This window comes from Cebidichthys violaceus, unplaced genomic scaffold (assembly GCF_023349555.1).
Source record: "Cebidichthys violaceus isolate CVI_PGR_0920_01 unplaced genomic scaffold, fCebVio1.0.p SCAF_42, whole genome shotgun sequence".
NCBI classification, from domain to species: Eukaryota; Metazoa; Chordata; class Actinopteri; order Perciformes; family Stichaeidae; genus Cebidichthys; species Cebidichthys violaceus.
The window spans coordinates 325,600-350,657 of NW_027176617.1; the positions used below are offsets into that span (position 1 = coordinate 325,600).

Here is a 25,058-nt window from a genome sequence, read left to right on the forward strand (position 1 = left end):
AATCAAGGCTATAAGGATGTTGCATAACCACACATTCCAGTTAACTATAAATCAATAACACCAAACACACAGTTTAAACATTTCTAAACCTAATTGTACAGACAGAAAATGATTTTAATTCAACTTTGCCAACTGTTCCTACACGTTCTAGCCACACACACGGGCACGCTTCTACACAGGCTTCTGTTATTGAGGAAGTATATGGCCAACATAAAAAAATCAGCCGTGGTTGCCCATACTGTATGTAGATATAAATTGAAGGCTGACAGTCACAGAAATCTTCTCTTCTTCACACTGGCCTTGCAGAGCTAGTCCATTCAGAAGCAATCTGTACAAACGGAACACACTCGCAAGCAATGAAGTGTTCTCCTGGTCTGTTGTTTCAGTTGTGGCAAAGTTCAGCCCTATTGCTGAGAAGATTTTGATGTTGTTTCCGAAAGCGCACCGAGGCACACTATGCCCGTCGCTGCTGCTACACTCTACAAGCCTGCCTTAGTTTTTTTTATTCCTGCATCTGTAGGAGTGGAGCAGCTGTTTGCACACTGATTTACGAGTGCAACATTATGAGATTTAATAACATAGCTTTGGGCTTTATGACCTTTTATGAGAGTGTGTGTCTACATTCAGCTAACTGATGTAACGTTATAGGCTATCCACTGCCAAACACCATTTACCTCCCTCCAGCACGTATTGAGCTAGATTTCTCAGAGATGACAATGAAAGTGATCGAGTATGACAGAAAACGGAAAGAGAGGGATTGCCGACTTTCTTCTCCAATCGGGGGAGAGATTGACATGTTTTGAAGATTGAAAGCAGCAAATTTGGGATTATTTTAGCAGTGACTTTTTGGTTTTCTAAAGTAACTCTTTTACAGAGTTAGATGTTTGAGCACATGTACGATATATGTGTGTCTCAATAAAACTGTCAGCATCGGGAGTCTCTGTGGAAAAGTCTCCGTTACATTTTCTCAATGCTATGCTCAGTTCTAGCCATCAGAATATGTTGCTCATCATCCCCTCCTTTTCCTTCTACACTGTGTAAAGTTATACAACACGTTTTTGCTAGAACCAGCACTACTTCTGCTAGTGTCTTGCTGTGACATTTACAGTAGAACCACCAGAAATAATGGCACGATCAGTTGCTAAATGGTAAATCCATAGATATCAGATTTAGGAAGTGATTTGGAAGATAATTGAGGTTTAGCCTAATGTCCACACTACTACGTTTCCATTTAAAACCGCAGATTGAGCGTCCACACTACACCGGAGTTGTAGAGCACCGAAAACAGATAAGTTTGAAAACTCCGGGGTTACCTCCTATTGTGGACGAGTGTAAACGCATACGTTTGGAAACGATGACGCCCACACCCGCGTTCGCTACTTTGGTTCTTAGCAGTCAGGAAGTGTCCTTCCCTGATTCATCACGGCCCTATGACCTTTTCCCGGAAAATCACAAATAACAACATCCTTGATTATTGATCGACTTCCAGGTTAATTTAACATGGACAACTGGTTACAGTTGTCCAAGACAAGAACAGTGACCTTGTTGTCTTTACTAGCAGCTGTTGTTCAGTTAAAGTCTGCATGTCTGCGGAGGCAGCAGCTGTTATTGGAGCGATCAGTGAGCGGCGTGTCCAGCGGCGTTATCAGACCTACGGAGCGAATGTCTGAAGTCACGGTTAGTGGCTTTGAGGAGGATGGACACAAAACGGAGGACTTTCCTGTCCTTACTAATGCTTATTTTGTTCTGCACAACTATTGTGAAGTCCGCACATAATCTGTAAAGGCACAATGGCAGTAATTGCTCTCCAGTACGACAGAGACTGAGAGTGAGAAAACGGACAACGAAACTGAGAGGGAACGAGTGAGAGACGAGTGTTAGCCACAATTATTGACCCATAATCTAGTAAACCATTATGTGTAAGTGGAACTTTTAAAGTAAGTTTGGTGTGTGTGTGTGTGTGTGTGTGTGTGTGTGTGTGTGTGTGTGTGTGTGTGTGTGTGTGTGTGTGTGTGTGTGTGTGTGTGTGTGTGTGTGTGTGTGTGTGTGTGTGTGTGTGTGTGTGTGTGTGTGTGTGTGTGAGAGAGTGAGAGTGAGAGTGTGAGAGTGAGATAGAGAGAGACCCGCAGCGTTGTAACTATGTCTTAAGAAGGAAGATTTTATCTATCAAGCATGACCTTTCATAATTAAACACTGCTATATTACCCTGTCGTGTTTTTTTTAACAAAGCAACAAATCTACTTCCTGTTTACACCGGGCATCACGTGGCATTCGTTTTCAGGCGTGCTATTATGAACGGAAATGATGCTGACGGAGATCTTTTTTTTTAAAAAACTAAAATGTTTTAGTGTGGATGTATAGCCTAAAATCAGAGGCAGAATACATGCTATTTAAGTAAAACTGTCAGCGCTTTGCAAACCATTTCAACATTGTGATATGTGTGTGTGTCCTTAGGTTTGTGCGTTTTAGTGTGTGTGTGCAAATGCAACAATGGAGCCCGCTATGTGCAGAGCAGTTTACAAAGCTTCAATAGGCCACCAGCGGGGATAATGACAGATGAAAAAAACAGCAGCACAATCACCATTATTCACAAATGCTTTCGCAACTTCTATTTTTACATTAATACTTCACTACTCGCTTATTGATGTTGATTCATCTGTAATTTCAGAGATTACAATGAAAAAAGAGACTTTTTTTCCCCATACATGGATTGCTGGGGGTCTCAAAAAAGGTGTTGAGTGGGAAACAGAATTACAGCTGTGTTTTTCAGTGCCTGTTTCAAACTGTAATTATTTCCCTTTCCCTTTTTTCTTGCTCTCCCTCCTCCCCCAACCTCCTTCTTTATTATTCATCTCCCCGTCTCTGTACCCTTTCTCCTCCTTTCCTACCCCCTCTCTGCACCCAGGTTCATCGGCCCTGCCCAGCAACATGGCCTACTTCGGAAGCTCCCAGGAGGAGGAGGACCTGGAGGACGATGAGGAAGAGGAGGAGGAGGAGGTGAGGAACGGAGGTGGGATCCACTATCAAGGTGGGGGAAGCAACAGCCAAGTGTCGACCTCCTCCTCCTGCCACTCGACCACCCCGCAAGGGCAAGCTCCCCACCAGGCAGCCACTCAACGGGCACGGTAAGGGTAGGGACTAGAGCTCGCAAATAAGCATGCAGGGAGTTAACTCCTTGACTACATAATCACAGAGCTTTATGGGAAATGCATTCATGAAGAGGAGCAGTTTTGTTTTGATCCTGCTTTTGTTTACCATCTGAGGAGAAGAAGAGGTTGACAGAGAAAAACTGAAAAAATAAAGGGCACTCTGAGAGAGAGGTATGGATGAAAAGGGAGGTGAGGTAGATTGAAGGATGATGCACCAGCAGAATAACTAGAGAGAAATGGAAAAGATCCATTTTTGGAAAAAAGAGTGATTGATGGAGAAATGCAACTGAGGAAGAGAAAAACTTTGGCCAAACAGGAGCACAGAATGAGTCATGGGACAGTGGACAGAGTGGTAGTGCTTGTTTCTGTGTGTGAAAGTGAGCAATTTCCTAAGTTTGCACTCTTGTTTTTTTCCACTGCAGAGACAGGGTAAGCCACATGGGATAGCATAGCTGCACATCAACTCTTTCCACCCCAATTAACACTTAGCTTGCTAAGCCCTAACAAGGTGTTTATGCATGCACTGCAACAGCTGGCCGGGGCCCTCGACACACACACACACACACACACACACACACACACACACACACACACACACACACACACACACCACACACACACACACACACACACACAGCGCAGTGACAGCATGCGTACACCCATAGGGGCAAGTAGACATTTGGACGAATACACACACTCACAGTTGTGCACAACATTTAGGAAGTTGCATGCATGAAACTGAGCCCCATAAGACGAATCTCACTCCCAATCCCAAGATTGATGACTACAAAAACAAGTACGCTGCATCTTGTCAAGTGATTTTTGTGTTGTTTTATAATCCAGAAAATGTAGGCTTGATTCTAGAAAATCCTTGAAACAAATAATCTTACTTCACAGGCAGATTTTATAATTAAGACAATCAGGCTTTTGAGGCTCAATCATGGATAAAAATGTATAAGATGGAGACTTTTTTTGCAGTGTAAAAGGTCTAACGTGTACTTATTTCATAGAATCCATAATATTGCTCCTAGAGGTTTTTATTTTAACCAAGCAATAGAGAAATGATTTCAACCTGAAGGCCCCTCCCCTCCCTGGCAGACTTTAGAGACACACAATCCTTCCGGCCAGGCGTTTCCCCCACAAAACAACGGCTGGATTTTATGGTTCCTCCTTTTCACTCCTCCCTGAAACTTGCCCTCCTCCTTAGCGGTAGAATCGCCGCGAGAAAGGTTCAAAAGGTGAACGCTTTGCTCAACTCTTTCCTCTGTCATCCTCTCAAGTTGGAATGTGGAGGAGGAGAGAGACTGGCAGGATGAAGAGAGAAAGAGGGAGAGAGGTCCATAGATTTGCTTGAAATGAACTCTTGGAGAACTGTGCACTGCCTTTGTATCTTTCACTGACAAGTGTCTACCACCCAAAACAAGCATAGATACATACTCATTCTTTCATGAACATCTGTAGCTGCAGCTTGAAACATAAACTGTACATATGCACACATCTGTATAAGGAGCACAAAACTAGGATAGTGAAACCTGTTTGAACAAATCCAGGCTTGTTGTGTGCATGAGGACAGCTTTAGTCTCCTTTCTTATCTCGTATACCAACACTGTTTGCAAAGCAGCTCGGCGCCTTCACTGTGATATGCTAAATAAATAGATAAGAGGGAAATAGGCAGATATACTTTGTAGGGAACAATAGAGATGAGGGGGGGTTAAGGACACCAAAACAGATGTTTACACACGCACAAGTGTGTACACACAGTCAAGACAGGGTCATTGCTCCAGTGTTGAGACAGTATTTGTGCTGTTTTGGATATCAGGCACACACACAAAGACAGACAGACAAACACACACACACTCACACACACACCCCTCAGTACATTTTGTGGGTTTTAAGATTGGTGTCAAACGTGACACTTTAATACGCAGCTTGGGCCACCCTCCAGCAGGAGCAGGGTTATATGGGCTCTTAGGGAGGAGGAGGAGGATGAGAGAGGAGGAGGGGGAAGCAGTCGAGGAATAGGAGGAATAGAATTAATGAAGGAGAGAGAAACATTTTATTCTGGGAGGTAAAGAGAAACAGGAAAGACCCTACATTGTAGGCCATTCATCAGCGCGCCGTCTCTCCCCTTCTCTCTCCCACTCGGTCGTGTGCCATGTTGACAGAGCTAAATTAAACAGCTTTTATTGGGCTCCGTTTCTTGCTTAGCTCACTTCTCAAAATGTCAGGATTTCTCAAATTTTTCATAGAGCTGGGGGCACCGAGAGACTCACAGGCGCTCACTTGGGGTTATGAGTGGATACAGTATAGCACATATACACACGTCTTCTGTAGACAGAAATGTGCACGGATGTTCAGAAATGTGCACACGTATCATCATAGCAAGACGCCATGGAACTTTAAATTGAGCCTCATTAAAGCTGAGGGAGCTATTGAATGCGTTTGTCAATTACCACGCTCCCGTTCGACCTGTTTAACGTCATCCCCGGGGGTTGGTGAAGTCTACGTCCATTTTGAACAGGTTCTTTGACATGTAGTATAAAGACGTTTTCATACACACCTTAAATCATGCATATTTTACTGATTGGGCACTATTTGTTAGCCAAAACCCTGTCACTCCTATGTTTGTGCGGGCTTTTCCACTTGGTCGTTGTGGTTTGGTGTGCAAGGGGTTCATATGCCATTCTGCACTACAGGGGGGGTATTGAGACTTATGTCCACATATTGGCATTGGCGTAGGTAGACGGTAGCCTGAAAAAAACATTGTATATGTCCAAGGGTATTTATGCCTTGCTACCTTGATAGGAACTTTCCACAATAATCCTGTTTTCTTTACAGTGGCTACATTTTTTATATATTTATTTATTTTACTTTTAACTTGTGCACATTAGGAATTAGGAACTAGGTTGCAGAACTTGAAAAAACATGTGTAAATATACCCTTTAAATTCCTAAATCTCAACAGGGAATCATGCAAAGCTTCAATGCAGTGTTATGTTGCTGCACTCCTTGCAGAGTACTAAATTTAAGAAGAAGCTCAAACTTTCTCCAATTATTTTTGAAAGTATATTTCATATACTGGGAGTAGATAAACAATTAAAACCAGTAAGCTGATCAAGAAACAGTACAATGTTGTTTCCTCATTTTGCTCTATTTAAAGATGGTTCATGGAAAAAACATTTCTGCTAAATGTCATCTCAGCAAATTTCAGATCTAATTTCAAGTATGTGAATAGCCACTTCAAGCTAATAAGAGATTTGTCCCTAATTGTTTCCTCTTCTCCCACATTAATTAAGAAATAATAAAAAGAAGCACACCTCTCTCTCTCTCTCTCTCTCTCTCTCTCTCTCTCTCTCTCTCTCTCTCTCTCTCTCTCTTCTCTCTCTCTCTCTCTCTCTCTCTCTCTCTCTCTCTCTCCCCACCCCCCTCCAGTTTTCAACAGCCACGGTAAAGCAGGGACCAGGGAGAGTCCGAGGCCCCAAGGCGGGAAGTCACGGCAGGGATGCGCCAGCCCCCCCCGCTGCCACCTCCACCGCCTCCCACCTCCGCCCCTACTGAGGGAGCGCAGTGAGCGGGCGGAGGCACGGGAGCACACGAGGCAGCAGGCCCTGGCCAGCAGTAGAGGCTCAGCCAACGGGCTGCCCACCGAGGAGAGCTGCTGAGGAGCTACGCAAACAGGTACTGTATGGCCAGAAGCACCCTATATTAGAATTCCAAAGCCATAACATGGTAGATATCTTATGGAAAAGATATCTACCTCAGGAGACCTTGGAAAATGTGACGGTAGCACAAAAGTAAAGTATTTTCCAAAGGGAAACTTCTGTGGCAGGTGAATGGTTTGCATTAGCTGTTAAACTTGAGATAATATGGAGTTTTCTGTATTTATTGGCTCGAGGTGCAGCATGCTTTTTTGGCCATTATGCGTACTTGAAATCCTCCCCTCTCTTGACTCTTATTTTAATTTTCCCATCTGTCACATCCTCTTTTTTATCTTCTCTCAATGATTTATCCTAACTACTCCTGTGCCTTTCTTGTCCCCTTCCTCTACTTACTTTTAGTTGCTGATTTCCTCCTTTGCCTTGTCCTCTCTGCGCTCTTCCTTTTACTCTCCTCTCCCCTCCATCTATTGTGTCTGGGAGAGTAATGATTGTGTTTTGGCCTGCTGCGACTGCAGCTATATTTAGTAATGCTGGCTAGGGCCTGTGAAAGCCTTCCTCCCTCTCTGTGGCACGTAGCAGGTCTCAAGGAACCCCACAAAGTGAAAGAAGAGGAGGAGATGGTAGAAAGGCGACAGATGTGGCTTTAGTCAGAAAACATTCGTATGCATTCGTATGACCACATCAGCTAGTCAGAAGTAAGCTGTCTGTTGAGGCACCACATTTCATTCTGTCTTTTTTTCTCTCATAATCTATTTTGCTCCCTTTTTGTCTTCTTTCCCATTTCCTTTTCGGCCTTTTCCTTCCTGTTGAGTGTCAACCTCCTATCCAGCGTTATTGTTGTTGTAATGTGCTGCCGCCGATGCAGACTCAGGCATGTGCCTCAGGTTTTCCGAGTGGCTGGAATTGTCCAGTAAAACCAACAATGCCTCTCAATGAGAATGACTGCCTGCCAAGCCAAACTTCAGCTTCACTAACTCACTAGTCTTTGTTCTATCACTCTTCTTCTACTCTCTTTCGGTTTCAATTCACTGCTGGTACCCTGCTTGATGCTTTTGACTCCTCTCATGGTGTGTATTGTTATTTATTTTTTTATTTCTCTCTCTCTCTCTCTCTCTCTCTCTCTCTCTCTCTCTCTCTCTCTCTCTCTCTCTCTCTCTCTCTCTCTCTCTCTCTCTCTCTCTCTCTCTCTCTACAACATGGCTCCAATCATTTGGAAGGATTAGTGCTTTTTTTTCTTCTTCCTCTCGCTCTCCCTTCAATTAGCATGAACAGTATGTGTGCTCAAGACTCGCACACATTTATACACACGACCCACTGCGAAAATACAGGCTAAGCCATAGAAAAGGTTAAGTGATTATGTAGCCGTAAAAAGAACTAGGGGTTGTGTGTGTAAAACCGAAGGGTAAAGGCATTATCATAATTCAATTCACAGTGATTCCGTTCTGCTTAATTTAATAGCAGCTTGTATCAACAAAATACATGCGCCATAACAGGACCTTTTTATAAAACAATATGATTCTATCCATTTTAATTAAATAACAAAAGCAGGGATGTCAGCAAAGCAGCTGCACAGATCAGCGAGCGCAGGTGGTGTGCGCAGGGCCAAACCATTGAGCCGACTCGGCATCATTTGCAAAAGGACTCCGCACTTTCTTGTTTAGTTGTTTGTCCTCTGCCATCCTCAATTAACCTCCCTCATAATACTACAACATGTCAAAAGTGACAATAGATAACACACACACGCACGCACGCGCACACGCACACGCACACACACACCAAGAAGAATTCAATGTTTATTGAAAATTAAACAATGTGTTTCTCTCAGTTCTCTCACAAAGCTTCTTTTTGCAGCTACTGTATGTAGATCTCTCCCTGTTAGTTTTTGCATTGTGTGCGTTAACAGTGCCCGGCTGTACTGACCTTTCTCTAGATGCTTAAAAGTCAACCTGCCCTGGGCCGCATCGCATCGCTCCCTAAGACAGCAGAGGGGAAAGAAGGCTTAAGCCGGATTTATGCCTCGCCGTCGAGGTGTTCTGGCAGTCGCGCCGTAAATGACTCCGGCATAGGAACTGATTTGTAGCTCAGCGCGGGATTTAACCCGTTGATAGTCATCGCACCACCGTAACACTTGATGGATGTGTTGCACGCTGTCGAGCTGTGTCACGCGTTCATTATATTCCCAAAGTTATGGTGTTTACATTATTTCATGCCCCTGGTGATAGAGAGCATCATGGTGAGGAGGAGCTTTGCACTATAAATGGTTTTGCTAGATTGCAAATGACTTTCCACGTGTTTTGCCTTCACTTCAGCAATCTTTTCCAACATCCAATGCGTTTCGAAAATACAAAATAGCCCTGATGTATAGTTACATGTTCAATGAGGGGCCTGTCACCACCAGTGGTACCTCAGGTCGATGTAAGGAGCTTCTGCAACATCCTGACAAAGAGGTAGAAATCTAGTTGTGACCACATGTGATTCAAAATGTGCACAAGCGCTCCTGCGTCTCCCTTCCTTTGTCAGTCAGCAGGGCTTTGCAAGGGTTAAACTTGCTCCTGTCTTCCTCTATCGTCTGGCTGTCTCGCTCTCTCTCTTTCTCTCTCCCCCTTCTTCTTCTCAGGGCTGGCTCCTGCAGATGTTGCCTGTTAAAAATCTTCCTGCCAGGCCTCAGCTGGGCTATAGCAACACATGATGTCATCTAGACCCCCCCCCCCTGTTCCCTCCCCTTCCCCGCTCACATGCGACCGAAATCTACTCCAGAACAGTCTCCGGCTGTGTGTGTGTGTGTGTGTGTGTGTGTGTGTGGTGTGTGTGTGTGTGTGTTCAGTTTTTTTCCCTTTGGCTTCATTGTCTTTCTTGTCCTGTCCATCGTCCCTCTCATTTCTGTTCATATTCTCTCTACCAGTGGCACGAGTAAGCTTCCATGTCCTTTTCCGTATCTCTTGCTTTCTGTCTTTCTTTCCTTCCTTCCCCAGCAAAGTATTTAAACTAGCTCCTGCCTCTTTTGCTCTGCTTCCTATTTCCTTTCTCTCGTCATCACCCGTCTTGCCGTCCTTCTCTGCCACCAGACCGAATAATTAAAGAGAGAAAAGTGATGGAGACTTGCCAAGCTCCCCTGAAGAGAGCCGGTCCACTGAGCCCTCCTGTGGCAGGAAGCCGTCACGACAGTGTGTCTCTCAGATTCAATGCTTTGTCAGCAAACTGTGGCTGGAGAAATATAGTAGCTATCTGGAGAACTGCTTCTTTAGCAGTTAGGTACTTTTTCAGCATCAGTGCAACAGTTGAATGTTGGGATATTTGATCATGTGTCAGATTGGTAGATAAATTCTTAGATAACAAGTACATTTACAATGACAGTGTGCAGCTTTTTTCTGTGACGAATGCACATGTGTGACTCGAAGCGCTTGCTGTGGCCTTGTTTTTGTCTTTCTGTCTCAGTCTTTATCCCTTTCCACTCCCCACTCCTCAACACCCATTCTTTATTCCCGTTCCCCTTGTCACCCTGTGTTTTTCCAGTGTGTGTGTGTGTGTGTGTGTGTGTGTGTGTGTGTGTGTGTGTGTGTGTGTGTGTGTGTGTGTGTGTGTGTGTGGAGGGGAATGATTGACGGAGGCAGGGTTAGGTTTCAGTCCCCCCTTATCTTTTAATGGCCTGGTCTTTGTGTCGGCCCCCCCGCCACCTGAGACGAACACAATACAATACATGAGCAGACACGCACACACACACACACACACCCACCTACACACGCACGCACACACACACGTATATACATATACACACACAAGTGTGACACGAGAGCCCTTCAAAGGCAAACCTGTCAATGGGCCGGCTGTCACCTCCCTCCTGTGGCGCCCCGACTGTGATTGATAACTCCATCTCTCCCATCCCTCCTCCTTTCTTTTTTCTGTGGTTCACTTCCAGCTGGTCTGGACAGAAAGGCACACGGGCACCGTGGATGGATGACAGCAAAATATTATCATTCGTTTTCTAAAAACATCAGGGCTCCATGATAACTTTGCATGCATCTTTAAAAACAAAACGAAAAGTATATATCCTGCTCAACCCATTCAGAAATCGGCAGCCACATATCTTTAATTTTACAAGATCTCCTAACATTGTAGAAATCTCTCTCTTTCTCACTCTTACGCACACATACACACACACACACACACACACACACACACACATTGGAGAGAAAGGAATGAGAAACTCCTGGCAGCACTGAAAGTGGGCCATGAAAACAACATGGACGAGGAGGGAGAGGAAGAGAGAGAAGTGGATATTCTTAGAAATGCATACAGGGGAAATATAAATGGAAGAAAGGAGCAGTGGGGAATGTAGTGATGGAGCTAGACAGAGTCCTGTACAGAATTTAATTTTACACAATGGATTCTTACATGTGCTGATCCAGCTGTAAAGCTCTTTGCACTGAGGGAGGGGGTGACCGTGTTTCTTCCCACAGCTGTAGCCATTGGGCCAGCCACGGAACCAGACACCACTGTACCAAACCACTGATCTACAGCTGGGGGCCTCAAAGACTTCACACACATTCATGTACACATACAGTCTCTCTCTGTCTCTGCTCAAAAATTGAATTATAGCGTTTAAGGAAACCGTTAGCAAATAAAAGGCTGTTTTTATGTGCCCGGATGGGATTTTATTTCGTCCCAATGACCCCACCTCCGACCTCATACTGTCCAGCCATCTGCTAGCAGAAACCATGGAGCCATCCCTTCTCTCCCTCTCATGTCATTTCTCTTTTATCTACCCATTCTAAACTGTTGTTTATCTCGGGATGTAGTGGTTTTTGGTTTTGGTTTGCGCATATCCTTTCCTAAATCTCTGCCTTTTGTGTTGACAGCAGTTTGAGTTGCAGTTTACAAAAGTGTACTTCGTTTGAAAGTATAGTAATCAAGACAGTTGATCGGTTGTCAAATGAATAGTGTAGGCTTCCACAAATATGTTTGGCCTCTTCATTGTGGAGTGTGTGTGTGTGTGTGTGTGTGTGTGTGTGTGTGTGTGTGTGTGTGTGTGTGTGTGTGTGTGTGTGTGTGTGTGTGTGTGTGTGTGTGTGTGTGTGTGTGTGTGTTGTGCTTTCTGATTATAGAATTGTAACTGTGTGTGGGTACGTTTTGGGAAATGTGTTACTATCTTTAATGCAATAGTGTTTTTAACTTTTTGTATGTTCAACATTCAGAGATCTTATTAAACAGGATTCTGTTGGAGATATAAGCCCCCCCCTTTCCCTCCCAGTGAAGATTCCTGTTTTCCAGATTATTTTAATTACTTCATATCCATGATTGATCCAGAGCATTGTGATAAGGTTATTTATCTTAGTCATCTAACTTGTCCTATCTCTATCTCACTTTCTCTCAGGTCTCTAAAGTGAACGGGCTGACGCGGGCGGGCTCGGCACAAGCTGTCGGTGGTGCCAAGAAGAGCCGCGACTTCCGACTGCTGTCCAAAACTGTGAAGAAGTACACAGCCACCGTGTCCAAGGGCCACGTCACCTACACCAAAGCCAAACAGAGAGAACTGGGCAAGAAAACCAAACTCAGCAGCAGCAACAAACACAACAGCGCCGCTTCGGCACCATCGTCAGCGAACAATCACAATCAGCACAGCCAGCCAGCAGCCAGCAATGGGCTGGCTAACTCAGGAAAAGCAGCGGCACCAGCCCACCACAGCAATGCAAAAACCCGCAAACAGGTGCTACTATCCAATGGGCTTAACAATGTGGCTGCCGTCGCCCGCCTCAACGGCAGGCTAAATGGGCAGCGGTACAACACCCTGGCCAAGGAGGACGGGCAGAGACAGTGCCAGCAAGGGGAGTGCCCGGGTCGAGAGGGACTGCGTAACTCCAAGCGGCGTCTGGAGGTGGTCCTCAGTTCTGTGGGGTCAGGGGTTGTTGAGCAAAAAGCCAAAACCACTGGCATTGAGGCCAAAAAGGCCAAGCTTCAACCCGCACCTCTGGAGACACGCAGCAGCAGCAAGAAGGCGGCCAATCAAGAGAAAGCTGCGACACAAACCACCACCCCAACCACTCTAGTTTCCAACGGACATGAATCAGACACACCCCCTTCTCCCAAACAAACTCCGCCTGTTACCCCACTTCCACCTCCTACTCCTCCTCCTCAACAAACCCCGCCTCCTAATACACCAGCAGCCAATGTGGAGCCGGTGAACCAGCGACCCAAGCGGGCGTCAGCCGGCAAGCTGATGTTGATTCGACAAGCACAGCAGCAGCAGAGCAGGTCTCACGGTCGGAACTCCTCCTCTTCCTCACCCTCATCAGGCCCGAATCACCCACAGAACCCCAGTCGTGCCAACACTACCTCAGACCCCCGACAAACCTCTGTGTGTTCCTCCAACACCTCCTCTCTGCTGACTTCCACCAACAACCCCGGGCAGCTCAAACCAGCAGCGTTTCGGCTGGCTGACCGAGACAAGGAGTGGGAGCGTGAGAAAGAGACGGCACGCCAGAAGGAACGCGAGCAAGAGAAGGAGTGGGAGCGCCAGCGGAGCAGGTCAGATGGGTGGCCAGCTCTGGGTGAAGCCCCCGTCTTCCGGCCGGTGCCGCGGGAGTTCCAGGACCCCCTGGTGTACTTGGATGCGGTGAGGGAGCAGGCCGAGGTGGCTGGAATGTGTCGCGTGGGCCCACCACCAGACTGGAGGCCAGAGTGCAAGCTGAGCGAGGAGATGCGTTTTGTTACACAGGTGCAGAGGGTCCACATGCTGGGCCGGCGCTGGGGCCCCAACGTGCAGCGGCTAGCCTGCATTCGCAAGCACCTCAAATCTCAGGGCATTACCATGGATGAGCCACCTGTCATTGGTAAGTGAGCCATACAGGGAGATATGTATATGTGAATGCTACACAAGACAATTTAGTCTACAAAACTCCCTCCTAAATTGATTGAATTAACTAAGCAATAAGTCACAGGTTTCTTCCTGCAGGCTGCCACAGAGGATCAGAGCCATCGATTTTACGGGAGTGTATTAAACCCAGACACCTCATTCCAAACTGAGGCCTTCTCTCAGCCTTGTCTACACTTGTGTTGAATGTAGATAAGAGAAGGATAAACTAAAACAGTGTATAACATTTTTTATTTTTTTTTTAAAAGCCTCCTGCACTTTTTAAACTGTGTTTTGTCACATTTGCTAGGACAGTAGCAGCTGGTGAGCAGGCATCACAAAGGTTGCTGTTTCCATTGGTGTCAGTGGCATTTCGCCTGATTATATCTTCTTGTTTATAGATGACAGTAACAATGTGGAACAACTTGGCGACGGGCCTGACGGGCCATAAAAACAATATTTACCCCAGATTGTCTGGTCACCTTCCATTTCTCACAATGACATCAGCATTTTATGAGCCTTTAAACAGCCCAGCTAAGACGGAGTTTTCCGTTCCCGATGCATACGTGGTTGCTGAATTTTATTAGTTTTGCACTGGTTCAAGTTGGGCATGTGCTATGCTGTGTTTGTTGCTTTTATATACAGCTGTATTCATTTTAGCCCGTTTGGTATGCGGCCGTTAGCCAGAGAGATCTGGCATCCTGTGAGCCACAGAGGAATGGCTTCAGCCAGCCAGGATACCTTGGTTCCAAATGAGTTCCTTCACTGCGCCCAGCAGATCAGTTTTACATTAACAGAATTTGTGTCTCTGTTTGGCACAGTGATGGTTCAGATCATTTTGAAAGGTGACAGATCAATTGGCAGTTTAAAATTAAATGAACTGGGATGGAGGAAAAGACATGTTTTGCCAAAGGAGCAGATGCTCAAAGATGGCAGTCGTCCTGATTTGATTTAATTTCTGTGTTTTTCTTCTTTTTTTACGGATAGCTTTGTTAGGTGGCAATTGTTTCACCTTTGATACATTTTTAATGTTACTATGAGACACATAGTATGACTAACCACTGTACGCTCACTCTTCATTTTTCCCTTCTGCTCCACGCAGGTGGCTGTGAAGTGGACCTGTCACGTTTTTTCCAGCTCATCAATGACATGGGCGGCATGCAGCAGGTGATGGACCTGAAGAAGTGGACCAAGCTAGCCGACCTTCTGCGCATCCCTAAATCGGCGCAGGACCGGCTGGCCAAGCTGCAGGAGGCGTATCTCCAGTACATCCTCTCCTATGACTCGCTCAGCGCTGAGGAGCGCCTAAGACTGCAGGCCGAAGTGCTGCAGGAGAAAAAGAATCTGGAGTCGCGCCGGGGCCCTCTGGAGGGTCTCTCGGACTCCTCGGCACCTAGCGCACTGGTGCTGCCACGCTACGAGCCCAAGAACGGGCTAGTAGGTGGAATAGTGGGAGGGGCGACGGGGAACCACCGCACCAATGGAGTGTATCATCGTCTGAAGGAGCTAGAGGCTCAGGTCAAAGCGGGCCGGCGCCGGCTCTTCGCTCAGGAAAAACAAGGCAAAGAGGACAGGCAGCATGGAGAGGAGCAGCAGCAGCAGTCGCAGCCGCAGCCGCAGCCGCAGCAGGAGGAGGACAGGGGTGTTCTCAGTGACCAGCACAAATGTATTAACAAGGTGAGGATGAAGGGAACATTTTCTGTTTGACATATCTGAAACGTAACAGGCAAGAAAAACATCTTTTCTCTTTTTTCTTTTTAAATGAGGTTTTGTGATCTTAAAGGAATACTTAATCCACAAAACGACGATTATTATATGAATTCGCCCCACTCATGTTACCCTAAATTCTTGAAGAATACTTTCTTTTTCTCACATGCCTCCCCGGTTAACAGAGTATCCAAAAACTGAAGAGTGAAGTATCGTATACAATCGTATATTTACTACTTCCAAAACGCATGCATCGTGCAGTGGGCATACGGTTGGATAAGTGAGAATTGGATGTTTCTGCACAAGTTCAACAGATGTTTTGATGTAGCTTTGCTGTTGTTAAACGCGGCACCTTTACTTTGATTCATCAAGACTTTTCTCGGTTTCTTGATCATTCATCGTGGAGGCATGCAAGCAAAACAACAAGGTAACAATGGTAATGGACATTTTGTGGGTGAAATATTCCTGTAAGTGCTGTTAACAACCTGTTAACTGACAGTATTAGTATTCTAGGGTCATTTCAGCGTTTACTGTGAAGTTTACAGCTAGCCATCTTTGCTTCAGCAGTAGCATTAACCTACAGAAACATCCTTGGATGCCACCTCCTCATTGGCCGGCCCGCCCCCTAATCATGGTTGCCTTTGTTTTAATTTTTGTCTACTCATCACAAAGACCCCTAAAAAAAAGCTCCATCTAACTTTATTTAAATTAGATAGCAGATTTGAATACACATGATGTTATATACTAAGACTATCATAGTTTGACTTTGTTTATTAGTATGTTGGCATTCATTATAGCGTTTGTTTTGGTCCTTTTTAATCTAACTAGATTAGATGATTATGGCATGCATGAACTACAATCATAAACAATATGAACATTGTCTTGGTTCTATGTTAAATTCCAGACCTTTTATAGCTTGTTGTCAGCACCTAAACAGTCTTCAAAGGCCTCATTATTGCTCAGCCAGATGTCTGCATCTCACAACTATCTGAATCACGACTACACCTGACTACACTTTTCATATCATCGCCACTTAAATTTGAGCGTTTTGATATCACTGTGCCCGTTCTAAAGTAGCAACATATGCTCCCTTTCTTTAGAGAAGGAGCTAAGCTGTGCTATAAATAGTTAAAATGCACTATATGACTGGGTTTCATAGATTATGGTTTATAAAAGCAAACATTAGCCTTGTGCACATTTGTTTACATGCAGAAGTATGTGTAAATGTGTCATGTAGCAACATTGTTAAGACTGGGTTTTTGTTGTGAGAGCGATGGACAATACCATGCACCTCTTGGTTTTGCTAAATATTTCTGTGTGTGTGTGTGTGTGTGTGTGTGTGTGTGTGTGTGTGTGTGTGTGTGTGTGTAAGGTGGTCAGTAGTCTTGCTTGTGTGTATGCACATTAGATGTATTCCCACCTCCCCTGCCTGCTGGCAGCTGTGTTGATTCTGGCTGGCTGAAATGTAGGTCAGAGAGAAGCTAGCTCTCAAACCAGCCCTTCCCCTCACCCCCTGTCCCGCCCCCTTCAAACCCCGCCTTCTCCAGCTCCTTTAATCCAGCACCCCCCTCCCCCCCATGACTTCTCTCCTTCAGCCCATGCCCTTGCTCTTAGCTATTTACCCAAATCTCCTCTGTCTTTCCCTATCATGCCCAGTCCTCTCACCAATCCCTCTGCCAAGCCCCCTGAACCCCAAATACACACACACATCAGTGCAAAGGCTAGCAGTTCTTTATGTATGTGTCGAAATCCACATGTGCAAACACATACACCACACTTGTTTTTTCGCAAAAAAACTGTGCATGTATTGTTGATGCAATGTTTATATGCAAAGAGCTTGTGAGCACATTTTTTTGTCATGTCAAGGCATCTTGATGGTATGAAGCAGTAATTATTTCTGTAATCAAGATACTTCTCACACTGCACAATACTCCACCCAACTCAAATGTGGAGCCCATTTGATTCCCCCCAGTTCCTTTGGTAACTAAATCCCTCTATATGACCTCCCTCTGAAAAACTGAGATATCTTCAACAGACGCAAGTACAGTCTATAGACTTCTGAATTGTAGATGCACTGTTCAATGTAGTGACATGTGAATGGCTGCCACCATCCTGACAGGACAGTCTAAATATGACCCATCACTTTTCTCCACAGCTCAGATTTGTATGCATTTTTCTTCACGAGTGGCCCCCAAAAGGAGGTTATATTTCACCTTTCTATCAAGAGAACAAAGTGCATGTCAAGGGTATAATTAACTCCAATTACACCAGGAAAGGCTTGGATAAGTGCTGCTTCTGACTCGCCGAAAGAAAGTGTTGCTTACTGGGTCACTACTGTACTGAATTTAACTGCATTATTTTACAACCCTGCAGCTTTTGTAATAATAGAAATTATAATAAGGTCAGTTAGTTTAAAAAAAAATCTGGATACCTAAGAAGAAAAAAGAAAAGACAAATTGTCACTGTGAGGATGAGGATTCCACAAGGTCATCTTTCAGCAGGGTCCGTACCTCTCAAAGCCCCGAGCCGGCAGATTTATGTTAACCTTCAAAGCGTCTCTGTAGCAGGAATGTCCATGGGAGAGCGGGTCAAAACCATGAGAAACGTATCTGTGGCTTGTAGGGGAGGCACAAAGGTGGAGCCGTATGGAGACACATATAGTACATACACATGTACAGTTCATACATCTGTCTGTGCATGTACATTATTTAACCATAATGCTTTCCCTCTGATTTTTTTTTTTTTTTTGTCTCGTTCACACATGTGGTGGGAAATAGCGAAACTTGTAGTTCATTGATGTCCAGCAATATTTTCTTTGCTCATAATCTATTCATGCTCTACTCTTGGTTTACATTCCCAATACTTATTTTAGCATGACAGAAGACCATAAATATGTGGAGGGAAGTCTGGAGTTTTCTCTTACCCTCAGATTCCTGTAGCATGCTGTAACTCATAATGTTGAATGTCTCTTTGTTGCAGGGGAAATCGGTGTCTTTGACTAACTTCTTCAGGATAGCCCGGAACACCATGACCATGTGCTTTAACAAGGAACCAGGCGCTGCTGATGTTGAGGTTAGCATGCTAACATCTTGTACTGAATGTTAACTGCATTGTCTACATAGACAATCCACAGGACTCACTGTCGAGTGTTTCATTGGAACAATGTTCTACAAGTAAATGGTTCCAATAAAGACTGCTGTCGGTGAGTTCTGTGGATTATCTACATGGTTAAAATTTGTCTGACCAACTGTCCAAAGTCCCCAGAGGACTTAGAAAACCCTCTAATAATCACATTTGGGAAGGTGGAACAACTTGGAGAACCACTGTACTCTACAGTCTTTTTTATGACTCTTTTAAGGCATACTGTAGTATGACATTTTTATGATATACTATGACCTTTTCTCACTTTTCACCCCATACTATTATATGACTTTTTAGAAGATTTAATATGGTTGTGGTTGAACTTATTAGAATTTGGTGGTCACTGTCACTGTGACATCACAAAACACGTTTTTGGCCATAATTCAATAATGTATTATGCTAATTATGACTATTTCACAAAAATATCTAATATGATAAAATTATGAAATGATGAAATTTTGGACAGACATGGTTATAAACCACAACATGACTGGTTGGGGAATGCATACAAATGCTAGGTGGTAATTGTATTCATTGCATACTATACTATTATTTTTTTATGACTTTGTAATGATGAAATACTATAGCTTCTAGTGACATGTCTTAAAATGTTTATTTTTTCCTAATGAAACATTTTGGTTTTATTCATGTGAACTTCATTGAAAATTGTGTTATTCTGTTTTTACCTAAAACTCCAGTTATCTGATATAACAGACTATGAGGCACACCTGAAACCTGAACCTTGCTTTATGCCTTCTTCCACTGATTGGCTTTCCTTCATTTTTGCTCTTGCAGGAAGAGTACTGGAGGATTGTGGAGCAGAGAGACAGCCATGTGGCAGTGCATTGTGGGAAGGTGGACACTAGCACACATGGCAGTGGATTCCCCACAGGAAAGTCAGAGCCATTTTCAAAGTAAGTAGCTCATTGCACCGCACTCACTTTAAAGTTTGCACAGAATATCCTGCCTGTGTTGCCAGACTGTAGTCCTGACCTGTTAACTGATAGGCCATAAGTATTCATCTCGGAAGGTGAACACTGTCTGCTTCCTCAAGGTGCTTTAGCCATCTTGTCTCTTCTTTATCCCTGGAAAATAATATAGAAATGACCATTTCCTCTTATCTTTTCCTCAGACATGGATGGAACCTCACTGTCCTTCCCAATAACTCTGGATCCATTCTGAGGCATCTGGGTGCTGTGCCTGGTAAGGAATTGTAAAGGCATTCCTCTACAGCATTAAGGCTCAATAGCAAACTCAAACAAACCCTAATTGTCTGTCAGTCATTTTGCCCTATAAATACATTTTCTGGAGCAGTTCACAATGTGTGTCTGTGTAATTTGCAGTTAGTAATAATAACCTATGCTTTCTCTTTTAAACCCTTCTGTCTCCCTAGGGGTGACCATTCCCTGGCTTAACATTGGCATGGTCTTTTCTACCTCATGCTGGTCTCGAGACCAAAATCGCCTTCCATTTATTGATTACTTACACACTGGTGCTGATTGCATTTGGTGAGTATTCACCAGGCTCTTTTCCTCATCATCACAGATATAGAGTACACATGATAACACCAAGGTAAAGTCTACTATCTGTGGACAATTATTTGCAATTGGAGTAGATTCAACTGATTGTTAATGTGATGGAACCTTTAGTATGAATCTGTCCATGTGTGTTGATGTCTTTGTGTGTCCCTCCCACAGGTATTCTGTCCCTGCTGAGGAGAAGGCTAAGCTGGACAAGGTGGTCCATACACTGCTTCAGGCCAATGGCACCCCAGGACTAGAAATGTTGGAGAAGAACATCATGGTCAGTGTTTTCTGAACTTTCTGAAGCCACTTTGTTACCAAAAATATACAGTCTCAGAAATGTAACACTATCCTCCGCCCCTCCCCACCCCCCCACCACTACCACCACATTTTTGGTTTTCCAGATCTCTCCAGAGGTGCTGTGCCGCGAAGGCATCAAGGTTTATCGTACGGTCCAGCGGAGCGGCCAGTTTGTGGTCTGCTACCCCGGTGCCTTCGTCTCTAAAGTGTGCTGTGGCTACAGCGTGTCAGAGACGGTGCACTTTGCCACACCGCACTGGATGAACCTGGGTTACCAGGCCGCAAAGGTCAGCATTTGAATCTGGGAGGGCAGATCAGTACAAGGGCTATGTTAAGATAATAATGGTGCATAACTTATGTATATGTGGAAAACGAAATGTGCCTTTTATTTTTAAGATCAAAAGCCGGCGTATTCAAGATTTTACACAATTTATTTGGTTTATTTTGCTTTGTAATGCCTCACAACACTGTCCCCCTGTGGCAGTTAACACTCTGATTGATGTAGAGTTGACGTAATTCATAATTGAACTTTAGAATCTAGAGCCTGGTTCTCTGAATAGCCAGTGTGTTGAACTTCAAAGAGTAATTGCAGCTGTAAGTCTCCCGTGGGGTGTATTTAGATTTTTTTTATGTGATCATGAGCAAGCTTTTGGACCATTGGACCTCACTATTGCAGTAATAGAAGAAAATAAAATGTTCCTTACTGTCATTGTGGGCATTATGGTGAAGGAAGTACATATACCATTGGCATTACGATCAAATTTGTAGCCACAGCAAAGATTGCTCTCGAGGGTAATATAACATTCATGCAATGAACTGTATTGTGGTGCTCTGCCTGCAACCTTTTCTTCTAGACATTATTAGCATCGTTGGATCATATCTGTCAACTTGCTTTACTCTTACTTCACCTAGTAAAAATATCTGTATTTGAAAGTGTGTAAACCTTTGGGGGGAAAAAAGGAAATAAAATTGGTCGAATAAATGACCAGAGTTTTTATTTTGAGACATAAAGAAATGACACAATAAAACACATCAAAAACAGTATTTTTAATGACAACCATAATTTGTAATGTGTTCCAATTTTGTGTGCAGGACCTGAAATGTCGTCGTATAGCCAAACCCTTTTCCATGGAGAAACTACTGTACCAGATCGCTGCAGCCGAATCCAAGAGGGACAATGGCCTTCTCCTCACCACCATCTCCGCTCTACTCAAAGACCTCAGGTAGGATGCAGCAATGGTCCTAAGTGAGCGCATACTTGATGAAGCAATCAAGTGGTGCATTAGGGTATGTTCATGCTGTATTTTCGATTCCTTTTTGTGTGTTATTTGATTTTAATAACTGCTATCCACTGCAAACACCTTTGATGTCCCACTCCTCATATTTTCCCAGAACAACAAAACACATCCAACTTTATGCAACATAATAAGAGTTTGAGCACAGCTTTTGCACGATGGCAGCAACGGTTTTCTGGCTCTAGCTTAACGAGTATCTTTTTTGTCCAATAGGAACATAGAGATGCGCCAACGACAGGAACTGTACAAGGCAGGTTTGCTCTCATCTGCCCGCTACGGCACCCATGACGGCAGCCTGGGCCCCGGGGAGGGACGCAAGAAGCCCCGTGGGAAATGGCTGGCACTTGAGTCCTCAGAGAGACGCTGTCAGATCTGTCAGCATCTCTGCTATCTGTCCATGGTGAGAGCAGAGGGCACACACATTTCACAAACTGTGGTTAGGACACATGGGCACTTGTTTTCTAAAATACTTTAGCGCTAGTAGTTTTGATATGCTTTGGCATTTTGAAGCAAGTTTTTATTAAAGTTTTCCTGTAATCATCAATAATGCGAGAGTTGTTCAGTTTGTAGGCATTATTTTGCATTATACCCTGCAAAAACATAGAGCTTATATACTGTACTTACTAATACCTGCCATACATAAAAACATCCCTATTCATTTGCACACTGGCAAGACTTCTTTTTCTTGTGCTTTTTATGGCCCAATATTCCAAAGCATCTAGACCAAATGATGAAATTGAATGCCACAATATTGTAATAAATGCAACTTGCTCAAAATAGTGTAGGAGTGGAAGACATTTAAATGATTTATCTCTGTAATAACAAACTGTAATAACAAACTCTGATTCGAGTGTGTGGTTCCTACAGTAATGTCTCTCTTTCGGTTTCTGTCTGCGCAGGTGGTTCAGGAGACCGACAACGTGGTCTTCTGTCTGGAGTGTGCCCTGCGTTATGTGGAGAAGCACAAGTCCTGCAGAGGCCTTAAGATGATGTACCGATACGATGAGGTGAGCTGCCCCCGTTTGTTTCAGCTGTGGTTCAGTTCGCTCTCTGTCCAGAAGGGGGAGACATCAGCTAGGGTTTACACTGCTTCAGGGAGTAGCTTATTTAGCAGTGTTTAACAGTGTTCATGATGTAATTCCTACTCTGTATGACTCGGTTATAGAGGAACGAATTATGTTAGAGAAGGTAATTTATAAATAAGAAAAATGTAAAAGGTTACTTTTGTTAATGTGTATATTTTTTTCCTGTGCCTTCTAATTAGGAGCAAATCAACAGTTTGGTGAACCAGGTGTGTGGCCGGGCCATGTTAAAGAACGGAGGAGGTGGCGGTGGAGTTGTTGTCACTGCAGTAGCGGGGGACCCTTGCCATGGCCTAACCCCTGCCAAAGCATCGCCAGCCAAGCGAGGCCCCCGAAAGCGCGCCACTGTGGAGGTGTCTCTGGCACGCCTGTCCTCCAGCCACATACCCAAGGCTGCTGCTGTGTCCTGAGGAGGACGCCACGACATTACCATCCGGTGTGCTCTGCCCATGTCGGGCCCGACCCTCCCAAACTCCCCTGTTTTGTTTTACATTAAGCAGGATCACTATCAATCCCTCCTCCACCACTCAATATTTAAGATTGATTGTTTTTTAGCTTTGAAAATCCTCTCACCGTACCTAAGTCCTCCCTCCAAAAAATATTCACCTCCTCCCTTAGTATGACAGGCTTGTTTATAAAAAAGAAAAGAAACGGGGAAAAAAAGAAAAGCAAGATGTCTTTTTTGCACTAGTGTGAAAGAAGAATTTGTTTTTTTTCTGGATGATTTTAGAATCCCACCGTCCCTCTTTAAGTCGTCTTTTACAACATTACAAGCATTAAGCGTAACATTCACAAGAAAACTTGATGGGCCCTGTTAAACCTTTTACCTCCATTCTCCTTTAACTGCAGTGGGTTACATTTGTTACCTTCTTCTTGCATCACTCTTTCCTGCCCTCATCTCGCCCCCTGAGACTGAACCCCATTCCTTCTCATCATGCGTCACTCAACTGTGAACGTGGGACAAATGAAAAGGCGGCCTTTTTTTCCTCTCCAGTTTTGTGAAATGAAAATGACATCAAGTAGTTACCCAAAGTTTCTCTCTGTCCTTGGTTTGAGGAAGAGGAGTCCTTTTTTAATTATTTTATTATTTCTTGATGCAGCACCTGCATTGATTTTATTTTATTTTTTTAAAAAAGGGGGTTGGTGACGCGAGGTAAAAACTTGAAAGATTACGATGTTGGTTTATTGTTGGTTGGCTATGTTTTTTCAAGTTCTATTTTAAATTTTAGCTTTGTTTTTTGCAAGAAGTCTTCTGTGTATTTTATTTTCTTTGTCATTGTGGATGTTTCTGTTTGTCGGTGGATGTGAGAGGGGGCAGAGCTACAGCTGCTGGACCTGTGAAAGGTCACCGCTCACCTCACTTCCTGGTAGTATGGAGGGATCCCTCCTTCGCTAGCAAGTGAAAACTGTGCCTGATCCATAGCGAGGAGATCCATTTTATTGGTGCTGTTGGTTATAATTACTGTATAACAACACAAAAATTAAAAATCTGGGGGTCAGCACATGCTATCTACTAACAGCTAGCTCACGCTCCCCCAACCCACAGGGCAGAGAGGCTTTCAGGCTTTTCTGGTTCTAGATGTGCAATCGTGTTAACATTCCATTCTTCCAGTCCTCTTGTTTCATCTGTAACAGTAAACATTAATTATTATATTATATTATTATTATTTTGTGTTTTTTACTTTTGTTGGTCTGACGTGTTATCTCAAGTAGAGCCACTAGTCAAAGAGTGTAAAATGTGAAATATCAAATCCAAGTTTTGTTTTTTGTATTTTTTAAATTGTCCTTTGTTTTTTGGCTTTTGCATTTTTTTTTCCTTTTCCAGATATATTATGAGTGATTTTTAGAGAGAGGAAAAAGTCCAACACAAACAAAACATCAACTTTTTTTGTACATAATCCTGTAAATCTCTTTAAATACCTGAGCCTTGTTCTGGGGTTAAGGAATAAAGAAAGGAAGGAAGGAATAGAGAAGAGAGAAAACGTTCCAGAGGAGAGTGGTTGATGAAGAAAAAGCCTTACATTTCCCTTTCTTCATCCATGTGAGTTTGACGCTTACAGGGTTGCTCTGGTTAAACGTGTATAAAAATTTAAGTGCTGCTTATATCACTAAGAAAGAAGATATTGAGTAGCCAACGACTGCCCCCCCCCCCCCCCCCACCCCCCCCCCACCCCCAACCTAGTTTTGTTTGTTTAGCTTTACTTTTTTAAAGAAAAGGGAAAAAGATATGTTCACAAAAAAAAATGGGTTTTTACATTTTCATTACTGAAAATTCAACAAAAATGTAGTAGCTACTCATGTTGCACTGAGCTTGCCAGTGGTGACTGTCAAGGAAAAATCCTATAATCCAGTTTGT

General features: G+C 43.9%; 1 protein-coding gene across 1 annotated transcript in view; it reads left to right on the plus strand.

Moving 5' to 3' along the window:
- Positions 1–24,845, plus strand: part of jarid2b (jumonji and AT-rich interaction domain containing 2b) — a 98,622-nt gene extending 73,777 nt beyond the window's left edge. The window contains 19 exon segments of the mRNA XM_068728511.1: positions 2,906–3,078; positions 3,080–3,125; positions 6,581–6,633; positions 6,635–6,661; positions 6,663–6,686; positions 6,688–6,795; positions 6,797–6,826; positions 12,179–13,634; positions 14,757–15,331; positions 18,341–18,433; positions 19,298–19,416; positions 19,635–19,705; positions 19,896–20,010; positions 20,200–20,305; positions 20,430–20,612; positions 21,418–21,548; positions 21,834–22,020; positions 22,520–22,627; positions 22,885–24,845. Coding sequence (XP_068584612.1) covers positions 2,906–3,078; positions 3,080–3,125; positions 6,581–6,633; positions 6,635–6,661; positions 6,663–6,686; positions 6,688–6,795; positions 6,797–6,826; positions 12,179–13,634; positions 14,757–15,331; positions 18,341–18,433; positions 19,298–19,416; positions 19,635–19,705; positions 19,896–20,010; positions 20,200–20,305; positions 20,430–20,612; positions 21,418–21,548; positions 21,834–22,020; positions 22,520–22,627; positions 22,885–23,112 — 3,833 coding nt within the window. The 3' untranslated portion in view covers positions 23,113–24,845.
- Positions 24,846–25,058: the final 213 nt, after the last annotated feature.